The sequence below is a fragment of the Gorilla gorilla genome, chromosome 4 (genome assembly GCF_029281585.2).
Source record: "Gorilla gorilla gorilla isolate KB3781 chromosome 4, NHGRI_mGorGor1-v2.1_pri, whole genome shotgun sequence".
NCBI lineage: Eukaryota > Metazoa > Chordata > Mammalia > Primates > Hominidae > Gorilla > Gorilla gorilla.
Window position 1 is genome coordinate 46,236,942 of NC_073228.2, and position 23,795 is coordinate 46,260,736.

At 55.3% G+C, this 23,795-nt stretch overlaps 1 protein-coding gene across 4 annotated transcripts in view; it reads left to right on the forward strand.

Annotated features, from left to right (window-relative positions):
• The window catches only part of CRHR1 (corticotropin releasing hormone receptor 1), a 51,495-nt gene that overhangs the window by 24,769 nt on the left and 2,931 nt on the right, over nt 1–23,795 (forward strand). For 2 of the 4 annotated variants that reach the window (XM_004041492.5, XM_019026551.4), the window contains exons 3-8: nt 7,306–7,425; nt 12,207–12,292; nt 20,058–20,164; nt 20,937–21,057; nt 21,273–21,426; nt 21,736–21,796. In XM_004041492.5, coding sequence (XP_004041540.1) covers nt 7,306–7,425; nt 12,207–12,292; nt 20,058–20,164; nt 20,937–21,057; nt 21,273–21,426; nt 21,736–21,796 — 649 coding nt within the window. Of the gene's footprint in view, nt 1–7,305; nt 7,426–11,593; nt 12,049–12,206; nt 12,293–20,057; nt 20,165–20,403; nt 20,491–20,936; nt 21,058–21,272; nt 21,427–21,735; nt 21,797–23,795 lie in introns of those variants that run through there. The other 2 variants (XM_055387820.2, XM_019026552.4) reach the window with 2 other exon arrangements.

Below are 23,795 nucleotides of genomic sequence, written 5' to 3' on the forward strand. Positions count from 1 at the left end.
TGGGTTTGGCGGAAGGACCAGGAAGAAGTGAGGAGGGAGGAGTGGGAAACTGAGAAGGTACTAGGAGCCCAGAGCATCTGGCTGCCAAGTTGGTTAAGCTGTGCTTGGGGAATGGGGAAGTAAGTTCTTGAGCATGAGTCTGGAGTTCTAGGAGAGAGAGATGGGGAGGGAGGAGAGCTGCTCAGAGGCTGGGCCTGAGAGGAAAGGCCCTATCCCCAGCCCCGCCATGCTCTGGGGCCAGGTCAGGCTTTATCAACTTGTTCGTTATGCTCAGGAGGAGAGACATCCCTGAGCCCACGGAGGTGTCACCTGTCCTTGGAGCCAGCAGGCCATGATGAATAGTGTTCATTCCCTAGTGATTTGTACTCTGTGCCCGTGCCCCCAGCCCAGCCTGCCTGGCTGCATGGCACGCGATCCATCACCCTCCACGATGGCCTCTGATAATGGGCCATTTGTCTTCTGACTCGTAGACCTACCCAGACCGATGGGCACTGGTAGAGACAGATGGTGAGGGTGGGGCAGAGGGGCGAGACAGATGGTTGGGCGTCTGGCCGGGGCGGCTGGCACCGAGCCAGGGCCTTTGGGGGGCCTTTCACGTGCCTCATGCCAGGAACTGGGAGAGAGTGGGTCCCCAGGGCTGAGGCCTATCATGTGGCAGACCACAGGCTTGGCGACTCATAAAATCATGGCATGAGTATGACAATGCCAGGAGGTAATAGAATCATTTACTAATGACATCACAGACAAATAGAATCTGAGTTGACGATTACCTGGGGTCATCAGTTCTCATCTCTGGTCTTAAGGTAGTGAATGATAATTAATAATAGCTAGGCCAGGCACGGTGGCTCACGCCTGTAATCTCAGCGCTTTGGGAGGCCGAGGCGGTCGGATCACTTGAGGTCAGGTGTTCGAGACCAGCCTGGCCAACATGGTAAAACCCCATCTCTACTAAAAATAAAAATAAAAAATTAGCTGGGCTTGCTGGTGGGCGCCTATAATCCCAGCTACTCAGGAGGCTGAGGCATGAGAATCACTTGAGCCTCAGAGGCCGAGGTTGCAGTGAGCCCAGATCACGCCACTGCACTCCAATCTGGGTGACAGAGCGAGACTCTGTCTCAAATAATAATAATAATAATAATAATAGCTAATGTTTATTTAGTGTCCACTGTGTGTTGGACGCCATTCCAAGTGCTTTAATCTCATTCAATCATTACAATACTGTAGTCAGGAATATTTTTATCCACATGTTACAGTAGAGGAACCTAAGGCTCAGAGAAGTTAAACGAGTTGCCCAAACACACTAAGCAGTTACTAAGCAGTGGCTGCAAGATATAAACCATGTGGGCCTGACTTCAGATTTTGCCACCAGCACTGCGTTATGTGGACACTCAGAGCCAGGGTGCCCAGGGCCCGGTGTAGTCAGCCGTCTAGGGGTGCAGGGCCACCCCTGCAGTTTTCCGTACCCACACTAGGTTTGCACATGGCCCCATATTCTCCTCCATGCCTCCCGTATGCCTGGCACTGTACTAGCTGCTGGGAAGGCAAAAGTGAAGAGCCCACAGACCCGCAGGACAGGAGGGCCATCTACTTGTCCTGATGGATCACACACCCTACAGAGGCATCTTTCTTCTCTGCCCAGCCAAACAGAAGGCAGCTCAGCCATGAGGTGGCCGAGCAAAGACCAGGTTTCTGCCACCCTCTCCATGCCAGGGGACCCAGGCAGAGGCCATGCCCATTCATCCCACAGCACATTCCTCTGACTGGGCAAGAATGTGTGTTTCACAGGCTGCCCTTGGGCCACCTGGCTGCTCCCCCTCTGGACAGCCTGGGCTGAGTCCCCCTCCTGGGTTTAAGCCAAATAGGGGGAAGGGCTTCCCAGCCTCAGGGCTGCTGCCAAGTGCCCACTTCCAGAAGCCGCTGATGGGAGACCCGACATAACTGGGACAGAGCCAGGTTCCAGCTTCCTCTGAAGTTATCTACCATGGGCGGATCTGCCAAGCACATGTGGACCCTGAGCCTGATGGGAGGTAAACTGTGTAACCTACCTGGGGGGAGAAGCCAGTGCCTGATTGTGCACAGCACTAAATAGGCCACCTTCAAAGGGCTCTTACCTGTTCGCTAAAGCAGCCCTCCCAGGACCCTGACCCCGCAGGGTTTCTTCCCTGGCAGGTGGGAGCCCTCCACACCTCTCCTCTGCTCTCCCTTTGCAGGGATTTGAGGCAGTCTGACCAGAATGCGGGCCCCACGCATTTGTTCTGTGCATGTGTGGGGAAGGAGGAAGATATAGGATATAGGTTTTTGCATTACTTTAGTCCACTTAACTCCAGCAGCTCACCCCCAACCTAAAGGCCTGTGGTGACGAGGGCTGGTGACTGGGTTGGTTCTACTCCCACATCCCCAACCAGGAAAGACCCTGAAGGCATCTACCTGCCCCGTGAATGAGGGAGTGAGCCACAGAGTGATAGGAACGTTGACACCTCAGACACACCAAGCACACACCTGCTCCAGGGGCCCTTGTACTTGCAGTTGCCTCTGCTGAGAACACTTTCCCCGCAGGTTTTCTCCCTCACTTCCTTTAGGTATCTGCTTAAATGGTAGTACTTTAGAAGCCACCACACTAAAAGAGCACCTTTGTCAGCCTTTATCTCTTTGCACTGCTTCGTTTTTCTCCATAGTATTTCTCACTGGTTAACAGAAATGTGTGTGTGTGTTTGCTGCCTCTCCACTAGAATGTAAGCACCATGAGGACAGGGCATTTATTTTATTCATTATTATATCCCAAGCCCCTTGAACATTTCTTAGGTAGTCAGTAAGTAACAGCTGTCTCTTGGTATCTATGGGGGACTGGTTCCAGAACTCCCCATGGATATCAAAATGCACGGATGCCCAAGTCACTGATATAAAATGGAGTAGTATTTGCATATAACCTATGCACATCCTCCTGTATACTTTAAATCATCTCTAGATTATTTCTAATACCTAATACAATGTAAATGTTATATAAATATAAATAGCTGTTATACTATACTGTTTAGGGAATAATTTCAAGAAAAAAGTCTGTACGTGTTCAGTACACTTTTCCCCAAAACCTATGGATATGGAGAAACAATTGTACTTGTTAAATAAAGAGCAAAGTCACTATTCCTTAATTTACCAGGAGAGGCACTGTGGGACAGGGAGCTGTCAGGAGGCGTTGGCACCTAACAGCACCTCTGCCTTTGTGCAGCTGGCTGGTAAATTGGCTTGGCTATTTGCAAGGTTGGATTACTCTGGTCCAAATTCCTCCTCATCCCAGGACTCTGACGGCTGACTAGGAAAATACCTCCACCTGCCAGGAGAGCAGAAGAGGTCAGGCTTTTGTGGCACTGGAACTGGAGGGAGGGGACATTGGCCCAAGAATCAGAAGGTCCTTGAGGTCCTTATAGCCATCAAGCTGAGTGACACAGAAACTGACTTCCTGCCTTCTCCCCTTCCCAGCTAGGGGATGGACACCATCTCTGTCCCCAGCACCTGTGAAATGATCTTTCTCTCTGCCTCCTTCTCCTGACTTTCTGCCTGCCTCTCTCTATTTCTTCCTTAGTGTCTTCTTCTCCATCTTTTTTCCTCTGTCTCCCCACCTCTCTCCTGGCCCACTTGGCCTCCCACCTCCCTCCCTCTCCGCCTGTTTTCTCCTCCTCATTGTAGTCGGGTGGCTTAAATGAGTGGCATGAATTAAGTCGTGCAAAGCGCCTTTCACAGTGCCTGGTTTATATTATAGTAGTGTCCAACAAATGATCCCCCTCCAGTCCTATACACAATTTCCCTTCTGAGGCCTTGTCCTTACAGGATCCCAGGGACCCCCACTCTCCTCCTCCCTGGACTCGGTGTCCGCAGGACGCAGGATGGCGATCTGAAATCCTTGTGGGGATTTCAGACACAGAGACACTAAGGCCCAGAGAGGGCAGGACCCCGAGGCGTTATGGGAAGGCACCGAGCCCACAAGGCAGTCCCAGGCCGGGAAGTCCAGTGGACAGTGCCAACTGGCCAGGAGCGTGGCGCCTGAGGCCCTGTCCTGCTGCCTCCTCCCTGCCCTTGACCTCTAGGTCCCCTCCCTTCTAACTCCACTCCTCCACTCCACGGCTGAGGCCCTTGTGCCTTTGGCCACGCCCCCCCAACCCCCCCAACCCAAGCCCCTGACCCAGCAGGAGCGCTGACCTTTCACTCGGGGATGGGGGAACTTTGTCTCCTCGCCCCTTTTCATTTGGCTTCTCCTCCCCGTTCTTGCAGCCTCTCTCTCCCTTTCTTCCCGTCTCACACAGACTTTCAATTCCTTCCAGGATTTTCTGGGCTCTTAATGTAAAGGTTGCCACTGATGCTGTGTCACCAGCGCCCCCTCTATGCATCCTTAGGAGCTGCGGGGGCCAGGAGGGAGGGGGAGGCGCGGCGCTGCTGGGGAACTGGAGTCGCAGCTCTACGATCGAGGGGCAGCTGCCCAGATCAGGGCCAGCTGTGCAGCTATGGGCAGCACCCTGAGCTGGTATCAAAAGATGAGCATTGAAAATCCACTCCTGTCTCAGTATCTTTGGTTACTGATTGTCTTGGAATAAGCCATTTGACCACTTTGGCCTCAGTTTTCTTATCTGTAAAACAAGAGAGAATTAGCACCCATGGTGGCATAGTAGGTGGCTGGGAACCGTACCACAGAGGAGAGGCAAATGGCTTCTGACCTGCCCACCCCTTGAAGGTCTCCACATCCCTGGCCAGCTGTGGATGGGGTCAGGCCTTTGGTTAGAGCCCTTCAAGCTCCCAGCAGTGGCCGGTGCAGGTCCTGTAGGCCAGAAGACCTATCCTCAGTGGCTGGCCTCTGCCTCGGCTCTGGCCTCGTCCTCGCTGTGGCTGGTGCCCAGTCCTTTCCTGCCCTCCGTGCCTTGTGAAAGCAAGGCGCAAGAAGACTGGCCGGGGAAGGGAAGAAGGAAGGGCAGGGGCCACACTGATGGAGAGGGTGTGTTCCGTGTGTTCATTCCAGACGCTGCCACGTGGAACATTACATTTGAGCCTAGCTCACTAGATACTGTGGATGAACGAGTGAGGAGTGAATGAGCAAGCTACTGAGGAAGGTACAATGGTGCCATTAAATGAGATGGCATATGTCATGTGTGCCTGGCACACAGTCAGCCCTCAACAAACGCTGCTCCCTTCCTGCTGCCCCCTTAACTGTCCCTCACCCCCTGTGACTGACTCACAATGTGGCATAATGGAAAGAGCACTAGATTTAGAGTACAAAATACCTGCCTATGAGTCTTGGTTCTTTCACCCATTGACCCATGACCTTGGAAAAGTCACCTAACTTCCCTGGGCCTCAATTTCTTCATCTGTAAAAAGGAAATAATCACATTGCCAGATGTATGAAGATCAAATGAAATAGATGAAGAGCTTTGAAACAGCAGGGCATGGCCTCTATACGATCCTCCCCTCCCCGCGGCCACATGCCCCCAGCTCTCCCCCCAAGTCCCTGTCCCCGGGCTCAACACTGTCAGCAGGATCCAGGACAGGTTAAAATCCCAGCCTGGCACGCCGTTGCCTTGGATGGCCCTGCTTCCTCACTCCACTGCTTCCACCGCCACTCCGTGATAACATTCACAGAGACTCCGCTGTGGCACAGCACCTGGGCTTGGCCCACTCCAGCCGCCTGGCCCGCAGTCACCTCGTGTCCATTAAGCCCCAATCCAGATTTCTTTCTCTTTCAATTAAGCCACTTGGCCTGAAGGCCTCTGCCCCTTGAGTCCTGATTTGCACAAATGCCCTATGAATAGCTTTGATTAGAAAGAAAAATCAGCATTTGGTACAAGTGCTGCTCGGCACTGCCCTGAGTCCAACAGAGAAAGGGAGCCAATTTAACCCAGTGCTGTTTCCTGAGAGATTGGGGACAAGCTAATTTGGGGAGGAGATGGCAGGCAGCCCCAGCCAGGGCTTGGCAGCTGCTAAGGCCTCGGCCCAGGCCTGAAGAGGCTGCCCCCACCCGCGCTGGTTCATGGTTCCTGGCCCTCCGTGGCTTGTCTGTCCACTCTTGTGCCAATTCTAGGTTATTAACCTGGGGACACTGGGGCTCAAAAGGACTGGTGTGCCAGCCTCACTCAGAGGGAGGCACTAAAAGGCAGAGAAAGAAGGGGCAGCCTCAGGGGGGTGCCAGGACTGTGCCAGCCCCCACCCTTTGGAGGCCATATCCACCCTCCCCTCCTGAAGTGTCACTGGGCCTCAACTCTGCCCCAACATCCTCTCTCTCACGCGTGCTCTCTCTCTCTCCTCCAAAAAGCAAATATTTGGAAGGGGACTTTGACATCTTCTTTCTAGTTCAGATGTTTATATCTCTTTGAGTCACAGACCCCTTTGAGAATCTAATGAAAGCCATGGGCCCATTTCCCCATTAAAATGCATGTATACACCAATATTTTCATTACATTCAGGGTCTCTGCGAACTGTTGAAGTTTCCAGTGGGCTGAGATTAAGAATTTCTGATCTGGTTCAACCACTTGATTTTATTATAGATGAAGACAAGACACTAAGGCCCAGAGAGGGCAAGTGACTTGCCTATGATCTCACAGCAAATTAGTGGCACAGCCCATTCTGAAGCAGTGGGCCCAGACTCCCAGTTCAGTGTCCTTTCCACTCCCCCAGATGGTGTCTCCCTCCCTTTCCTCTCCATAGCTCACTTCTCCGTCAGTCCTGTCCTAGGGCCCTGCACAGAACAAAGTACACACGATGTATGGTCAGTAAGTGTGGTTAACAGGCCAGCCGGAAGAAGGAACAGGCCAGCCGGAAGGAGGGCCAACTTCATTTAGCTGGTTCTTCCCTGCAGGGCCAGGGTAGATGTGGTTTGATTGCAGAGACGTGAGGGGCTAGATCAGTGATTGGATGGGTCTGTTCCAGGGTGTTCATGTGATGTCTCAGAGCTCCAGGCTGTCACCATGCGAGGGACCAAGAGAAGTGTCCTTAGGCTACAGAGCAGGGGACCAGAAGCATGCCCAGGCTTCCTCTAAATGCCAGGACCTTAGCATTTAACCCCACCTCCAGCCATCTCTCTTCCTCCTCTGCTCTGGAACCCATGCTGGCTCCCTAGTACCATAGCATCAGATTCAGATTTCTTCCCCTTGTGTCTTCTTTGCATAGGATGAGCTCATTTCTGCACTGGTCATTGTTGTCATCCTGTCCCTAGTTGGCGTGAGTGGGAACGAGTGGGGAGGTGGGCAGAACTCTGGAATGTCCTCTGCCTGCCTGGGGCCTTGGCCGGATATCTTGCTGTGCCTTACCAGCCGTCTCTGCCCCCAGGACTGCAGTGCAACGCATCCGTGGACCTCATTGGCACCTGCTGGCCCCGCAGCCCTGCGGGGCAGCTAGTGGTTCGGCCCTGCCCTGCCTTTTTCTATGGTGTCCGCTACAATACCACAAGTAAGGAAGAAGTGGAGGGTGGACCATCTGCTGGGAGGTGGGACAGGATGGGGAGAGCTTGGAGGTGGGGGAAGTAAGAATGACGATGACAATAACAGTAATACCTCTTGTGGGGATCGCCCCTGTTTTCCAAAGGTCAGCGCTATATTCTCCCTGGTGCCCTGTGCTCATTACTCGTGATTCTCACAATACCCTTGCAAGACACTATCATGCCTCCTATAACTAAGGCCCCTGGGGCTCAGGGAGGTTAGGGAACTTGCCCCATTGGCAGCTGGTAAGGGGTGAAGCTGGAATTTGCGTCCACGTCTGTCTGGCACTTTCTTCTGCCATTAAACTTCAGGTTAGTCTGTTTGAGCCTACTGTAATACCATGAAGCAGGGCAGGAATCATCAGAGCCCCAGCTGTGTGGATAAGAACCTTGAGTCAAGAGGTTCTGAGGCCTACCCCAGGCCCTCCAGCCAGGAGGCAGGGGACCCAGAGTTTCAGATGCACAGGCACAGGCTCAACTTGCATCCTGGATTTGTAGGTGGAGTGGGGACAGGATGGGGTTGACCCAGGGTCCGTCGGATACTTGATCCTCGTGTAAACACCTGGCTCCCCGGAGGCCCGAAACCCCCAGAGCCGGGCTTTGCAGCTCCCTGCTATTCCGCCTGCCACTCTCAGAATTAATTTGCTCTCCCCTGTCAATGAGTCAGGTCCCTGCTTATCAAGAGAGCAACAGCTGTGGGCCAGGAGCCCTAACCCACCTGAGGGGAGGCTGGGGACCTGATCCCTGCAATTGGGGCCTCCTGTGTGCACCCTTGGGTCCTTGTGGTCTTGCACTCAGAGTCCCAAGAGGGCACAGGGGTGAGCCCAGACACCATGTAGTTTACTCCAAGACTCACTGTGTGACCTCCCAGCACATTGTTGCCCCTCATCTGGCCCTCAGCCCCTCATCTGAGGATGGAGAGGGCTGGATGGCTTGGCTTCTAAGATGTCTTCCAGCTCAAAACTCCCAAATTCCTTCTCCTGCCCCTCTTTCCTCTACCAGATGGATTTGGGGGTTAAGGTTGGGGGCTATAGCAGAGGAGTGAGAAGACCCAGCCAGAGAGTGACTCCCCAGGGAGTGACCTGGGAGGCCAGGGCAGGGCAGGAGGCTGGGGCAGCCAGATCTAGCAGCCTCGTGTGTCTGTACCATGTCCTGGCCATGGGAGGGACTTGGGAGAGGGAGAAGACACACTGGGAGGGGCTTGGGGACCAAGGGGAGGAAGTGCAGAAAGGAAGAAGGGCCTCTTGGCCAGGTCAGTCCAAGGCGTGCACAGTTGGCCAGGCCCCAGTATAGTCAGGCCCATTTTGTAATAAGGAAATTGAGGCACAGAGAGGCTAATAACCTATAGGAGGTCGCAGAGCCTGGAGGCACGGTCACAGCCCAGGGACGATAACTCCCACGATGCTGGGGGCTGAGTCCTTCTGGAGCCCCTAGGAAGGAGGCAGCATCTGCACATCAGAGGAGCTTCCAGGAGGAGGCACCAGTTCCTGTCATGTCCACTTCCAGAGTGATTCTCGTGTCTGGCCCTACCTGCCCCCACTCCCCAGCGCCACTGCCCAGCCTCAGGTTTCAGATCTGAGTTGGTCACTCCTTCACTTGGAATCCACTCTTCTGTGGCCTCCGTGGTCAGGCCCGTGCTGCTGGGTGGGGCCGGCCAGGCTGTCTGTGGTCATGGCCCTGTCGCCTTTTGCAGCCAGCCCTGGCCACCCCCCATGAGTTCCCTCTACTCCCGTTGCAAAGGGTTACTTGACATGCTCCAGATAAACATTTTCAGCCCTCAGTGCCTGGACACACACTTCACTTGCTGGCCCTGCCTGAAGTGGCAGCCAGGAGTCCTAAGTTCTCATTCTAGCTGCATCTGCAGCTGGTTAAGGAGCCCTTGGCACAGACCTTCTGTGGGCCTCAGTTTCTCCACCTGCAGAATGGGTGGGAGGATTGAGTGTGGTGCTCTCTAGGCTCCCCCGCGCTTCCCTCTGTGATCCCAGGAAAGGAGCTGGGGTGATGGCCTCTCGACATGGGGTCAGTCTGTGAGGGCAGGGCTGGAAGACCCCTTTCCAGGTGCCTCCAGCGCCAGATGAGGTGGAGCACGCCTGTGCAGTCAGTCACAAGTGGGTACCCAGAGCTGCACCTCATCATTAAGCACTAATTAATCCATTTACTGATGAGTTGCTGCCAGGACTTCTAGGCCTTCTCCCTAATGCCCTCCCTCCTGCTGCATCTGATCTTCAAAGGGATGGGAAGCATTTCCAAAAATATCCATTTTCCCGTGATTCTTCGGGAGGACTGCTCAGCTCAGCAATTAAAGACAAGGAGGTCGCATCCTCCCTGGCAACGGCTCCCTGCTTGTTGGGCCTGCTTTCTTTCGGATCACCTCCTTTCTCCCCATCAAAGCCTGCTCCCTCTGGGTGACCCAGCCTCTGATGGGACTCCTGACTCTCCCCCACATGTCAAGGGGGGCAAGGGTGTTGAGCAAAGGGGCTCCTCCCACAATATCCACCGGTACCCTTTGATGGGGACAAGGGACACACTCTGAGTCTCACGTAAGGTTATATTAATACAGCTCCAAGACAATAATAATAAAAATAACAGCCAACATCACATGCCGGGTACAGTTCCAAGCACCTTGTGCATGTTAACTAAAAATACTCAACTCTTGATGTAGGAGCCGCTATTCAGATGCTCTCACTTACAGAGGAGGAAGCTGACAGGTTTCGGGATTTGCCCAAGGTCACACAGCTAGTGGAAGGTAGTGCCAGGATTTGACGCTAGGCTGTCTGGGTCCAGGGGCCACGCTCTTAGCACTACTCCATGCTGCCTCTTAACTCAAGAACCACCCCACCCCATCCCACCAGCCCCGGGCCCCTTCCAGCCGGATCTCTGTCCCAAAGCCCCTATCCCTGGAGATATTTCAGAGCAGCCTCTGGTCCCGGGACTTCCCAGCCATGGCAGAGACACTGGGTTCTCCTGGTTCCTCGTCTCACCCTCCCCTCAGACCTCCATGAAAACCCACTGGGTGAGCCTCAGCCCTCAAGTAACTCATCCCTCATTTGGCAATTGGAGAGAATCAGCAGCCTCTTCACCAACTCTGCCCAAGGGCCTGAGGCTCCCTGAGACTGCGGTCCACTGACATGGAAGAGCTTTAAAAATCCATTTAGCCGGATCTCCCACTGGCCAGCTGTAGCTGAGCAGCTCCTCAGCAGGGGGACCAGGGAGGGGAATGGAGGGGAGTAGAGCGAGAGAGGAGGAGAGGCCACATCTACTTTTCAGCCCTGGAGGCCGGGACGGGCTCCCTATCATCACCTTCTTGTCCTGATGCTGCCAGCAGAGGCAGCTCCCAGGCTGGATGGTCCCTTGGGGATCAGCCAGTCCAGCCCCTCCTTTTATAAATGAGAAGGGGTCCCCAGAGGTCAGTCATGCAGCACGGCAGCAGCTCAGCTGGTCCCAGGGCCCCAGCCTCTAGATCCTCACAGGGTTCTGCCGCATGGGGCTCCAGACTCAAGGACTGGGACTCCGGCAGCTTTCCCAGCCCTCTTCCAGCCCCAAGGGCCACTGGGAGCCACAGGAAGGCCTACAGTGAGGGAGGTTCCAGGGGAGATACTCAGGGCTTCATTTCTCTGCCAGGCAGTTCTGCCTGAAGTCAGAGCCAGAATTAACTCAAGGAAGCATGTTTAGAGCTACTGATGCCAGAGCCGGGTACAGGGTGGGGTGGGGCGACCTCTGCCAGCAGAGAAGATGAGATGGAATTTAGAACTCACGCTGTCCCTTCCCAGCTAGGTTTTAGGACCCTGGAGCTCAAGCCTGGTAGGCATGAAGGAGGGTAAGGGGAACACGTTGGGCAGCTCTGCCCATCCCAGGGCCCTAAAGCCAGGCATCAATTCAGCTCACAGGGCCCCTCCCCATCTCCTTAGAAGGTGACAGGTTCTGGGCCACAGTCCAGGCCGGTGGCTGCACAAACCTCCATATGTCCCTGGGCCACTCTCCTGCCTTCTTCCTTGAGTGACATGGGCCAGGCTAGGAGCAGCTGTGACAGACCTGAGTGATGACATCTCCCCACACACGCCTGTCACCTGTCATTTTCTGTCCAAGAGACCTCCATCATGGATGTTCCCCCCACCCACTGACCACGACCTTCCAACACAGGCCCGCTATGGGGAAGTGCCACCATGGGACCTTCCCCAAGATCTGCCCCATGAACTCTGAGCCCCCGTGTGCAGCACAGCCAGTGAGGACCTCCCACGGCAGCCTCTGTGAGATGGCTCTACCACAAGAAGCCCTGTCGTGCCACCTGCCACGCGAGCTGTCACCGCATACCCTTCCACCGTGTCATGCCCAGCCTCGTGAAAATTGACTCATGAGGTCTCACCATTTTTTTGCTGTCTTGCAAGACCCCTGAAAAGGAGATTTCTCAGAAGAGCACCTACCTGTCATCTGCCACCACATAATGACTTGCAAAGGAACAGCCCAGGGAGCTGGTCAAGCCTGTCCACGGGCCAGTCCTGTGGGCATGATCATGCCAGCTTGAGTGGGCAGAGCCGGGGGAGCCACCAACCCCTGCTGGAGGCCAATGGACAGAAAGAGGCAGGAAGATGGGAGTGGTAAGGAAGCCCCTCTCCCCAGCTTCACTACACAACCCCCAGCCAGCAGGTGCCTGTACTGGCCATCTACAGATCCATCTACGCATCCATCTGGGCCAGGACAGTCAGGCAGGGGCCCGGGCTGCCCCGCCATCACTGCCTCTCTCTTCCTTTTCCAGACAATGGCTACCGGGAGTGCCTGGCCAATGGCAGCTGGGCCGCCCGCGTGAATTACTCCGAGTGCCAGGAGATCCTCAATGAGGAGGTGAGGCTGAGCCGAACAAGGCTGCCCATATGGAGGGGGGTCCAGGGTCCCCAGCAGAGTTTTGTGCCTGCTACTTGGAGTCAGGGAGCCAGAGGCTAATGTCAAGGCCCTGCCCTAGTGAAGCTGACTGGGGAGCTGGAGCTGTCAACTTGGAAATGGCCCATGAGCAGGCGCTCTCGAGGGCAGGCTGGACCAATGGGGCACTGGGCAGGCTCTGATGGTCATGAGATGGGTCCTTGTTCCTTCCTTCCTTCTCCCTGTGCTCATCGGGCAGCCGCTTGCACTGGGCATGGGACTGTCCTGGGGGTGCAAAGGGAGACCAGACTCGGTCACAGGAGTCCCACCCTTTTCCACCACACATGCCTGAGAGATACATCCAGCTCCAGCCACAGGGCTGTATGGGAACCAGGGACGGGATGGAGGTAGCAATGCAGTTTGAAAAAGCCCTTGGAAAGCCTTTTAAAATGTTAAATGTTTTTGAACAGATATTGCTTACACAGAACTCAGAAGGTACAAATGGGAATACAATGTCCCCTCCCACCCCGTCCCCAGCCACTGGATTCCCTCCCAGAGGCAACCATTTTGCCAATTTCATAAGTGTCCTTCCAGAGACATTCTCCGCATACACGAGTAATTTTGTATACGTATTCTTTTTTGTTTTTACCTGAATGTTGCATATTATACACACTGTCTACACCTTGCTTTTTTCATATAATCATCTATCTTAGAGATGGTTCCATATCAGTACATAAAGAGCATCTTCATTCTTTTTGCATTTGCATAATATCACAAAATGTACCATAATTTATTTAAACCAGTCTTTATTCTCAGTCTTTAGTTATTACAAACGGTGCTGCAATGAATAATCTTTGAAGGATGATATTTGGCAGAGGCACAAATATATCTATCCTGGAGCTGCTGCTGCCCTCGGTCTCTCCCACCCTGTCTCCTTTTCCACCTGACGCTTTCTCCCTTGGTGCTGAGGAAGACGGGGGTCAAAGGGCAGAAGGGGGGACACCCCAGGCTGTCTGAGGGCTAGGGATTCTGATTGTGGAAGAGAGAGACTGACCAAAGCAGTCCCAAGAATCCCGTCGCCTAAAGATCAGAGCTGGAAGGGACCGTGGAGACTCTCCTTCCCATCTTGAGGTTCCCAGACTTGCCTGGTTATAAGAATCGTCCAGAGGCAGATCTCCTGAGGTCAGGAGTTCAAGACCATCCTGGCCAACATGGTGAAACCCCATCTCTACTAAAAATACAAAATTAGCCGGGTGTGGTGGGATTACACCTGTAATCCCAGCTACACGGGAGGCTGAGGCAGGAGAATCGCTTGAAACCAGGAGGCGGAGGTTGCAGTGAGCCGAGATTGTGCCGCTGCACTCCAGCCTGGGCAAAAAGAGCGAAATTCCATTAAAAAAAAAAAAAAGTGGGGCCAAGTGCGGTGGCTCACGCCTGTAATCCCAGCACTTTGGGAGGACGAGGCGGGCAGATCACGAGGTCAGGAGATCGAGACCATCCTGGCCAACATGGTGAAACCTCATCTCTGCTAAAAATACAAAAATTAGCCGAGCATGGTGGCGCATCCCTGTAATCGCAGCTACTCAGGAGGCTGAGGCAGGAGAATCACTTGAACCAGGGAGGCGGAGGTTGCAGTGAGCCCAGATCGCGCCACAGCACTCCAGCCTGGCGACAGAGCAAGACTCTGTCTCAAAAAAAAAAAAAAAAAATGGAATCTCCCAGAGCACTTGTCCAAATACAGGTCCCAGGGCCACACCCAACACCTAAGAAATCACACTGTCCAAGGAGGACCTGGGAATCTGTGTCTTTCATGAGTGCCCCAGGGGAGCCTTCTGATGGGGCAAAAGTGAGAAACTCTAATCTAGTGCGACCCGTTCACATTACAGATGGGGAGACTGGGGCCCAGAAAAGGGGAATGATTCACACAAGGTCATGTGGCTCTGGGACATTCCTTTTTTTTTTTGAGACAGAGTCTTGCTCTGTCGCCAGGCTGGAGTGCTGTGGCGCGATGTCGGCTCATTGCAACCTCCACCTCCCTGGTTCAAGTGATTCTCCTGCCTCAGCCTCCTGAGTAGCTGCGATTACAGGAATGCACCACCATCCTGGGCTAATTTTTGTATTTTTGGCAGTTAAGTCAGAGCCCGGAACCCAGGGCTTTGGAGCCCAGGCTCTGGAGCACAGGCTCTGCAGCCCAGGCTCTGCTTTGCCCACTGCCAGGTATCTGGCGTGAAACAAAGTTAACGGAGAAAGAATCACTTTCCTTCACCTGTAGCTCCCACCCCGGCCTGGCAAGCTTTGGTTAGCCCCACCCCTGGCTTCCTGGCCTCAAGTCACTGAGCTAATGCGGGGCTCTGCTGTCTCCTTCCGGAAGCTGCGGCTAGGTCAATGCCTAGCTTAAAAGACTCATGAGTTCTTCCACGGTGCTGCTCTGGCAGGGCGAGGGGCTGCCTGGCATCTCAGATCCCACAGGCCAGACCTTTGGGTGGCCCTCAAGGCTGGGGTGGGTTGGTCAGGCTCCCTGATGATCTGATCTGAGCAGGGAAAGCCCTCAGCTTGCTAAGCCCCCACACAGAGAGCCCACCTGGGAAGTCCTGGGATTGGGAGGAGGGCTCCTCCTGGACTGGGGGAAGGAGGTGGGGTTCCAGGTTAGGAGACTTAGTTGGGCCAGAGGAGATGGCCTTGGCCTTGGCTGGTGGGGTGGGAGTGGGCAAGACCGTTCAGGGATGTGGGGAGCCCGTAGCCTGGCACACAGTAGAGGAGGTGGGAGGAAAGGAAACAGGGCTGGTGCTCAGAAGAGCGGGTCAGTGCTGTCAGTGACTCAGGACCACATGCCATTGCAGAGAGGGATGGTGTCCAGGAGGCATAGCTAAGCCATGAGGTCAGGCTGCAGGCCGCACTGTCTGTCCCAGTTTCACGCCCTGCACTCAACCCTCCTGAGGGTCAGCGCGGGGTCTTCGTGGTTCACCTGTCTCTCCTGCTCTAATGTAAGCCCCTTCTTTTCAGTTGGCTGATGGGGACACTCGGCAGCCCCCATTTTCCCCAGCACCCTTCAAAGGCCTAAGGGCAGTAGGTTAGCCACCCTCAGCCTGCCCTGCAACACCCACCCCTGCCAGGACAGGGGTCTCTCCCTCTGTCCACCAGCAGGGTTAGGACAAGGAAGAGGATCGGGAGCCCGGTCTCATCAGCCCCCTCTTTGCATTGCAGTGGGAATAGCACGGACCTTAGGGTTTGGGTTTCGACGGGAACCTGCTGCATGACCTTGAGGAGGCAACTTAACCTCACCAAGTTCCCAAAAATGGTGGCCAGGAATTCAGATCTCTGCCTTCTGGGGATGGAAGGGTGGTGTTGGCCTGTCTTGGCCTATGGGAGACGTTCCATTCACCTGCCGCCCCCTGTCTCTCATCTCCCCTGTGAGGTCAGGGGAGGTTGTAGTGTACACCTGGGGGAGTGACCCGCCCCACCCCCCAGCCCATCTGTGCCTGGCTCTGCCATCTCTTTCCTCTGCAGCCCCTGCTGGCCTGGTGCCTAGCACTCTGGGTAATCGATTAGTTTAATTAGTGAAAATGCCATTCCCTTCTGCCAGCCCCCAGCCTCGCCAGACCCCTCCCAGAACTGCAGAGGAAAGTATCCAATTAATTGAGTGGTAGGTTTCTCAGCTCTGGGCCTGGGCTAAGCCCTAATTAAGCTCCAGCGCCCTGGGGTATCGCAGATAATGGATTCGCAGGAGTCTGCCTGTGAAATGGGACTTGCGAGGGCACCCCAAGGCCAGGCACCCCAGGAGATCTGCCCGCAGCCAGCACCACCAGGGGACAGGCCCCCAACTGTTGCATACATGGCTGGCCGGGGGATGGCACTGAGCCCCCAGCACCACCCCTACACCTGCTGCCTGTATCAGCACCCTCTCCTCCCCCCACCACCTCCCGCTACTACTGTTCACTCCCTTCCCCACCGTCCAGCCTTCCCCCACCCGCCCAACACTTGCACACACTCTATCCCCTTTCCCCACGTTCTGCGGCGCACAGGAGCCTGGGCCTCAGGCACAGCCTGGGAGAGCACACCGTGGTGGGACATGAAACGGATTCTGGGGGTCTGGGTTTGTGGACCAAGGTTCACTGCTCACTGTGTGGGGAGAGGTGAGTGGTGGTTGGACCAGGGCTTCTGAACTGTAAAGGTGCTTTTTCCTAAAACCAAGCTCCGATTCCATAGGCCTGGCGTAGGGCATACATTCCACTTTCCTCAAGATCTCTGCGTGCTCCTCTGTGTGCTGTTGCTGGGCCAGGGGCCACCCTTTGAGGATCAAGGGGCTGGAGTGAGTGCCCACTGCAGGGTAAGAGGAGTAGCTCTGGAAGCCTCGGTGGAGAGGACGTGCCAGAATGGAGTGGGCACCAGTGGGGAGCTTGGAAGGGAGGTCTCATTGCCACCAACCCAGAGAGGCATCAGGACGGATCTGGCACTGCAGCGCCTGGGACGAGGTGGTGTCCTGCAGAGAGTCCAGTCATAGTCAGCCAGGCACAAATTGCTTATTCAATTCAGATCACTGAGGGTACAGCGGAGTGGCCTCTGCCAAGTACCACGCTGTGCCACCCTCCTTAGGGCGGGGTGCCTGCTGGTGTTAGGTCTCCAGACTGGATGGAGATGGAGTGCTGGTCAGGGCCCCAGGGGTAGCTGTGCCCACTTGTCCTTCGGACATCCCAGCTGCTTTGCTGTTATCGTGGCCGTCGGTCGGGGTGTCACTGGCTGTCCCTGGGGGTGCTGCTGACTCTCCTCTCCAGGTATCACTGGCCACCTCTCAGGGTGTTCCTGGGTGCCTCTTAAGGCCTTGCTGTCTCTCTAAATAATGCTGGCCAGAACTCTGGTTGTTATTGGAAATGTCACAGTGTCACTGGCTTCTGTCTGGGTGTCGCAGGATGTATTTGTCTCAGGGTATCAGCAGCCATCCCTCAGGCTGTCTCTCCAGCTGTCTTCTCAGGTTGCATGATGCTGATGTGGCCGATGAGAGACAGGGCTTGAACCCGGCCCAGGCCCGACTGCTCAGGGAGGCACACTGAGACTTTGTCCCCTGGGAATGGTTTGGCCTGATTCTCCCTCAGGCTCTTGGAGGAAAGCCCTCTTGGGCGCTATTGTCCCAGCAGGAGGTCCCCCGAGGCTCCTGGGCCCAAAGTGGCATGAGACCACCCCAGAGAGTGCCTCTGCTTTCAATTCCTGCTTGTCCCCCAAGAAATGTCACAGGGGGCCGGACACGGTGGCTCACGCCTGTAATCCCAGCACTTTGGGAGGCCGAGACAGGTGGATTGCCTGAGCTCAGGAGTTCGAGACCAGCCTGGGCAACATGGCAAAGCCCCATCTCTACCAAAAAATACAAAATATTAGCTGGGCATGGTGGTGCATGCCTGTGATCCCAGCTACTCGGGAGGCTGAGGCAGGAGAATCACTTGAACCCAGGAAGCAGAGGCTGCAGTGAGCCGAGATCCTGCCACTGCACCACTCCAGACTGGGCGACAGAGTGAGACTCCATCCCTCCCCCACCCAAAAAAAGAAATGTCCCTGGGAAACAGGGAAAAGAGGGATTTTAAAGCCAGGCAGACCCAGGTTCCAGATACCGGCTGCGTGGCGTGGCCAATTATTCAGTCTCTTCTACGGAAAGAACTGGGATGAGAGGAGCAGTCTCCAAGGGCATCTGTGGGAAAGAAAAGCAGTAGCGTCTGCAGAGCTCCTGGCACAGTGCTCAGCATACAGCAGGTGCTTAACAGATAACTCCTCCCCACTCCAACCCCAAGGGCCCAGTACGGCCTGACTCGGGAGTGAGGCAGGGGCCCTGGAAGGCAGCACTGAAGGGTCTCCCTGCACACTGCGCTCCTCCCGCCCAGCCTGGGCCTGTGAACAAGGCCGGGGTGTTGTGCCATGCTCAGCTCCACACATGCTGTCATTACCCAGGGACTTCTCAGCATGGATTTGTGGAAAATGTAATAAAAGGATATTAAATACCAGCTCCAGACAACCTGTGATGTGTGCATATCTTCCAGAGCCTCCGGATTGGGGCATCTGCCGCCAGGCGTTCAGAGACCCTCCCCACTTGCACGGGTGATAGGTACCCTCTCCTCACTCCCCTCTCTGTCTCTCTCTCTCCTGCCTTCATTTACACCTCCCTGGATCCCAGTCCTTTGGAGGCTGGAGTTGCTAATGTAATTACCTGCCATGTTCCAGAAAGCCTCTGCCTGGAAACCAGCTCCAAGAACAGAGCTTCTGTAGCAGCCTCTGGAGAGGTTCCCCAATGAGGGTGCTCCTTCAGAAGGGCCTTGGTGGCCGGGCGGAACTGGGCATAGGGTCTTGGCTTCTCCTGGGATGCCTGGTGGATAGGGCTGGACTTGATCTCTGGTTTCAAGTGGGTTCTGTAATTCCAACAGGAAGGCCTATGGAGTAGCTCCTTGGTGGCCAGTAGCTCCTTGGTGGCTCTGAGATGATGAGGGCCGTTGTGGGCTCACTGCTTCTCAGCACTTGCATGTCACCCACCTTTGTGCCTCATGATCATTCAGCCCCACCCTAGAGCCTAGAAACGGGGAGGAAGGGAGGTGCTGCCAGGGACCCCTCCCTTCTCAAAGTCACCTGCTTTTCAACACCCGTCTTTCCTTCCTTCACTCACACACTGCTTTGGAGTTTGACTGCGTGTCAAGCTCTTGGTTTCTAGGCCCTGCTTCTCGGGACCTATAAAAGTGTGGATGGGGGCTGTGCTCTTGGGCAGGAGTCTGCAGAGAGCTGGGCATGGGGACTGACCAGTCCCCTATTATGGGCTGGGGACCTGTTTGCAGCCTTCGTATCTTGCCAATCTACATGTGCAGGCAAGAGGTGGTTTTGGAGTTGCGTGACCTCCAGCGCGTCAGCATAAACTCTGTGCTGTTTTCCTACAAAATAAAGCCCAGATGCCCTTCCCGGCTCCCCCCACGGGGTTGACCTGATGGTTTAAGACGATAACAGATATGAAAATCCTCTGTAAACAGGAAGGCTTCACCACTCTTGGAACTCAAGATTGCTGTAAAGAGGAGGGCAGTGACCTCCATCAGTATATTAAATTCATTAAGAAATAAACCCGGGGAATGTGTTACAGTCCTGGGAGAGGATCCTGCTCACTCTGCACAGATCCCCTTGGGCCAGGGATGGGGAAGGCCCCGGAAAGTGAGTTATGGAGCCTAAGGAGACTTTTCTGTGGATTCTGCTGATTCTGTGGATGCCAGAGCCCAGCAGCTGCCCGGCCCCGCCTCGCTCACAGGAGCAGGCGGCATTGCAGCAGGAGGGATTTAGGGGTGGCTGAGAAGGTGATGACTCAGTTCAGAAATGGGTGGAGAAGAGAAATCCCGGGAGTTTGGTGTCTCTGCAGCTGAGAGGTCCACCTGGTGTTCTGACTGGGTGGCAGCATGGGTAGATGCGAGTGTGAGGGCCCACCTGTGAGCCGGCCACATGTGCTTGTGCATGCAGGGGCGGGGGGTCCATGTGGAGTGGGGAATCCCACGTGATGTGGAGATTCAGTTCGACACAACACGGAGCAGTGAACACAGCATGGGATTCAGGGACAGGCAGAGCCTCAAACTGGATGGCGTTGCTCTGCAGCAAGGCCTGACCCTCAGCAGATGCTCAGGAAGGGGGAGTGGCCCTTGAGATCATGACCCGCTCCATCCCAGCCACCCCTAGGCGATGTCCTCACAGAGCAGCTCCCATCCAGCAGAAGGCTCACCTCTGCCCCTCTCTCCTGCTCCAGAAAAAAAGCAAGGTGCACTACCATGTCGCAGTCATCATCAACTACCTGGGCCACTGTATCTCCCTGGTGGCCCTCCTGGTGGCCTTTGTCCTCTTTCTGCGGCTCAGGTGAGAAGACCCCAGCACTGCCTCCTCCTGTCCCCAGGCCCTAGAGCAGAAGCAGGGTGGAGAAGTGAGAGGAGCAGCTCTAGGTTGGGGTGGGGGTTGCTGGGAGAGGGTGGCAGGGGCTGGCTTATCTGAGAGTCTCAGGTCTCTGGGAACCTCTGGCAGAGCCGCTCTGCCCTCTCCCCAGTAGCTGCTGGAATGGTGGGGAGGGACAAAACTTGTCTTATGTCACCCATACCCAGGCCAGGCTGCACCCATTGGGGTGACCAGGCAGATGGAGCCCTGGAGGTGGGGGCTCCATGGAGTGGTGCCCCAATTCAGGCTCGAAGGTACCTGGGCCCCAGCACTACCGCCAAGGATGCAGGTGGCAGAGCCGGGGATGGGGATGGTTGGGATCAGGAGCCGAGCATCAGGGCTGGAGGCTGGGAGCAGGGCTGACCCCTGTGACTGTCCATCCTGGAATGGCAGGGAGTAGAAGGCACCCCCAGGGGAAGCGGGCATCGCCAGGAATCCAGCTGCCCTGGTCCATGGAGCACAGGCTCCATGGAGTGCCAGGCTCTGCCTGGGGCTTATGTCTGGGTGGGCTGCAGGCAGGAAGGGCTCCATGGGGCATTAGGAGAGCCTGGCTGTCACCTCCCTGTGTGACTTGGCCAGTCAGCCCCACCCTGTGCCTCAGTTTCCTCATCTACACATCTGGGCTGGGGTGATGGAGGTGGCCTACCCCTCATCCTCTCTCTCCTATCGCTCCCATCATCCACCCGCCCTGCTGCACCAGGAGCATCCGGTGCCTGCGAAACATCATCCACTGGAACCTCATCTCCGCCTTCATCCTGCGCAATGCCACCTGGTTCGTGGTCCAGCTAACCATGAGCCCCGAGGTCCACCAGAGCAACGTGGTACGTCCTGGCAGGGGAGCGGGGAGCGGGGAGCAGGTCAGGCCAAGCCCAGGTCAGAGGAGGGGCCCAGGTGGGCCTGCCCTGCAGAGGAGGAGCCCACAGAACAGGAGTGGGATCCTAGGGTGTGCCCTGTCCTGCCCTGGGGAGGCCCAGGCCCAGGGTTTGGTGCCTCCCCTGCCCCCCATCATCATCTCTGGTTGGGGGTGGGGTGGCAGGGCTGGTGCAGGTTGGTGACAGCCGCCTACAACTACTTCCATGTGACCAACTTCTTCTGGATGTTCGGGGAGGGCTGCTACCTGCACACAGCCATCGTGCTCACCTACTCCACCGACCGGCTGCGCAAGTGGATGTTCATCTGCATTGGCTGGGGTGAGCTGGGAAGCCACCTCCGCAGCCTGGGCAGTGGCGGCCGCTGGGCTGCCCTCTCCTCCAGACTCAGGCCAGCGGGCTGGGGGGCCTGAGGGATGGAGGTCGGGTTGGGGCGGTAAGGTGTGCACGATAGCCCTCTGCTCCTCTTGGGGGTGGGCGGCAGTAGAAGCACCTTGAAGGAGGTGTGTGAGTTTGAGATCCACCCTGAGTAACCCCAGACCCCCTGGAACCTGGGCTGCACTGGGGTTCTCCAGGCCCACATCCTCCAGCCCCCGCTGAGGGCTCTGTGACAGCCCATCTCTCCCCCAGGTGTGCCCTTCCCCATCATTGTGGCCTGGGCCATTGGGAAGCTGTACTACGACAATGAGAAGTAAGTCATCTCCTTTCCCTTCCTGACCCCAAGGTTTAGGCTCCCAGCCCAGCTTGGTGACACTCCCCACGGGCATTGGCTATGCTGGCTTTTGCAGAAATGCTGGCCATGCAGAAATCAGGACCATGGTTTCTGCATCTATAAAGGGAGAGATCTGGGGGCTGGACTCATTCAGAGGGTCCCTGCCTGTGCTCTGCCTGGGTGGGGCTGGACAAGCAGGACCCAGCCTCCTTTATCTGCCTTGAGCTTACACAGGAAGCAGGCTGGAGCCAGACTGCCCAGGTTCAGAATCGTGACTCCATCTTTAAATAGCTGTGTGACCTTGGACAGATTACTGCAGTGTGCCTCAGTTTCCTCATCTGTAAAATGGACATGCTACTGCCTCAAAGGGCTGTTGTGGGGTGATATGAGTCCATCTATATTAAGCATTTACAATAGTTCCTGGCACATAGAGTAAATGCTATATAAATGTGTTCTATTAATATTAAGACATCTTAATAAAAGAGTCCATGAATTTAATAGAAGTGGACCTAGATGATCTCAGAGGCTTCTTCCAGCTCTGAAGTTCTTTGGTTCCATATGAAATGGACTCAGATGTTTCCAATCGTGCCTGGAAACTTGATTTCTGCTGCAGTGGAGCTCAACTTTGGCTCACATTAGAATCACCTGGAATGCTTGGAAAAGTACCAATGCCCAGGCTTCACCCTCAGAGAATCAGGTGCAATTGGTCTGGGGTGTGGCCTGGCACCCAGAATTCTTCAAAACTGCCCAGGTGATTCTAATGTGCAGCTCAGATTGAGAACCACTGAGAGAGAGGGGGGCAGAAAAGGTGGACATGGATGGCAGGGGAGCCCCAGGACCTTCTTTGCCAAACAAGTGTTCCCGGGAACCTATCTGACTGACGGACCTGGCGTCCAAGTGGCCTCCACCACAGTGACAAGCCCTCTCCTCCCCCATGGAGGGGAGGGGGCCTGCATGGCTTCATTGGGCTGAAAGAGGAGCCTGGAAGATTATCTTGCGTGTTTATGTGGTTGACTCCCTCCTGACTCCCTCCTGACTCAGGGTGGCTGAGGCCTTGGGAAGCCGAGGCAGGCGGATCACTTGAGGTCAGGAGTTTGAGACCAGCCTGGCTAACATGGTGAAACCCCGTATCTACTAAAAAAAAAAAAACAAAAAACAAAAAACAAAAATTTGCTGGGTGTGGTGGTGCGCACCTGTAGTCCAGCTACTCGGGAAGGCTGAGGCAGGAGAATCTCTTGAACCCAGGAGGCAGAGGTTGCAGTGAGCCAAGATCGTGCCACTGCACTCCAGCCTGGGCAACAGAGTGAGACTCCATGAGTCTCAAAAAACAAAGCAAAACAAAAACTGTTTGGGCTAAAGGAGAAAGCGAGTCTGAGCGGCTCTGAAGCTCCACCTGGTGGTGAGAATTCAACACTGCAACAGAGAGGATCTGGGTGTGAGAAACCAGAAACTAACTTGCAGACCAGAGGCCCGAGGACTGGACCCGGCCCTCAGAAGCTGTGTGTGGCCAGCATGGTGTTTTCTGAAAACTCGATTTTGTAGACAACCTTTAAAAAATCCAAATGTTTCATTTACAAATCTCAATTTCTGGCTTACGAGATCTAGCCACTGGGGGTCTTCATACCCACGAGGACATAAGGGCTTCCAGTTTGTCTGATCCCCACCCACTCCCCAGGCCTCCCTGGAGCTTGCTGGAGGGACACTCGGGAAAATGCAAAGCAATTACCTCCTGCAGCAGGTAGAACCTGTGCAAGTATTCCTCTCAAGGTTGTTCAGGCTGTGACTGGTCAGATTCAGGCTGAGATTGCGAACTGCTGGGTGCCCACTGGGTGACAGGTGTGGTGCCACTCCCACCAGCAGCCCCCCAGAGGGCATGCTGGGCCTCAGCCACTGCCAGGGGACTGTGAGGAGGAGCCGAGGATGCAGCCTCGTGTCGGGCCCATGCCCGTTCCCAGCCACTCAGTCTTTCCCACTGTCT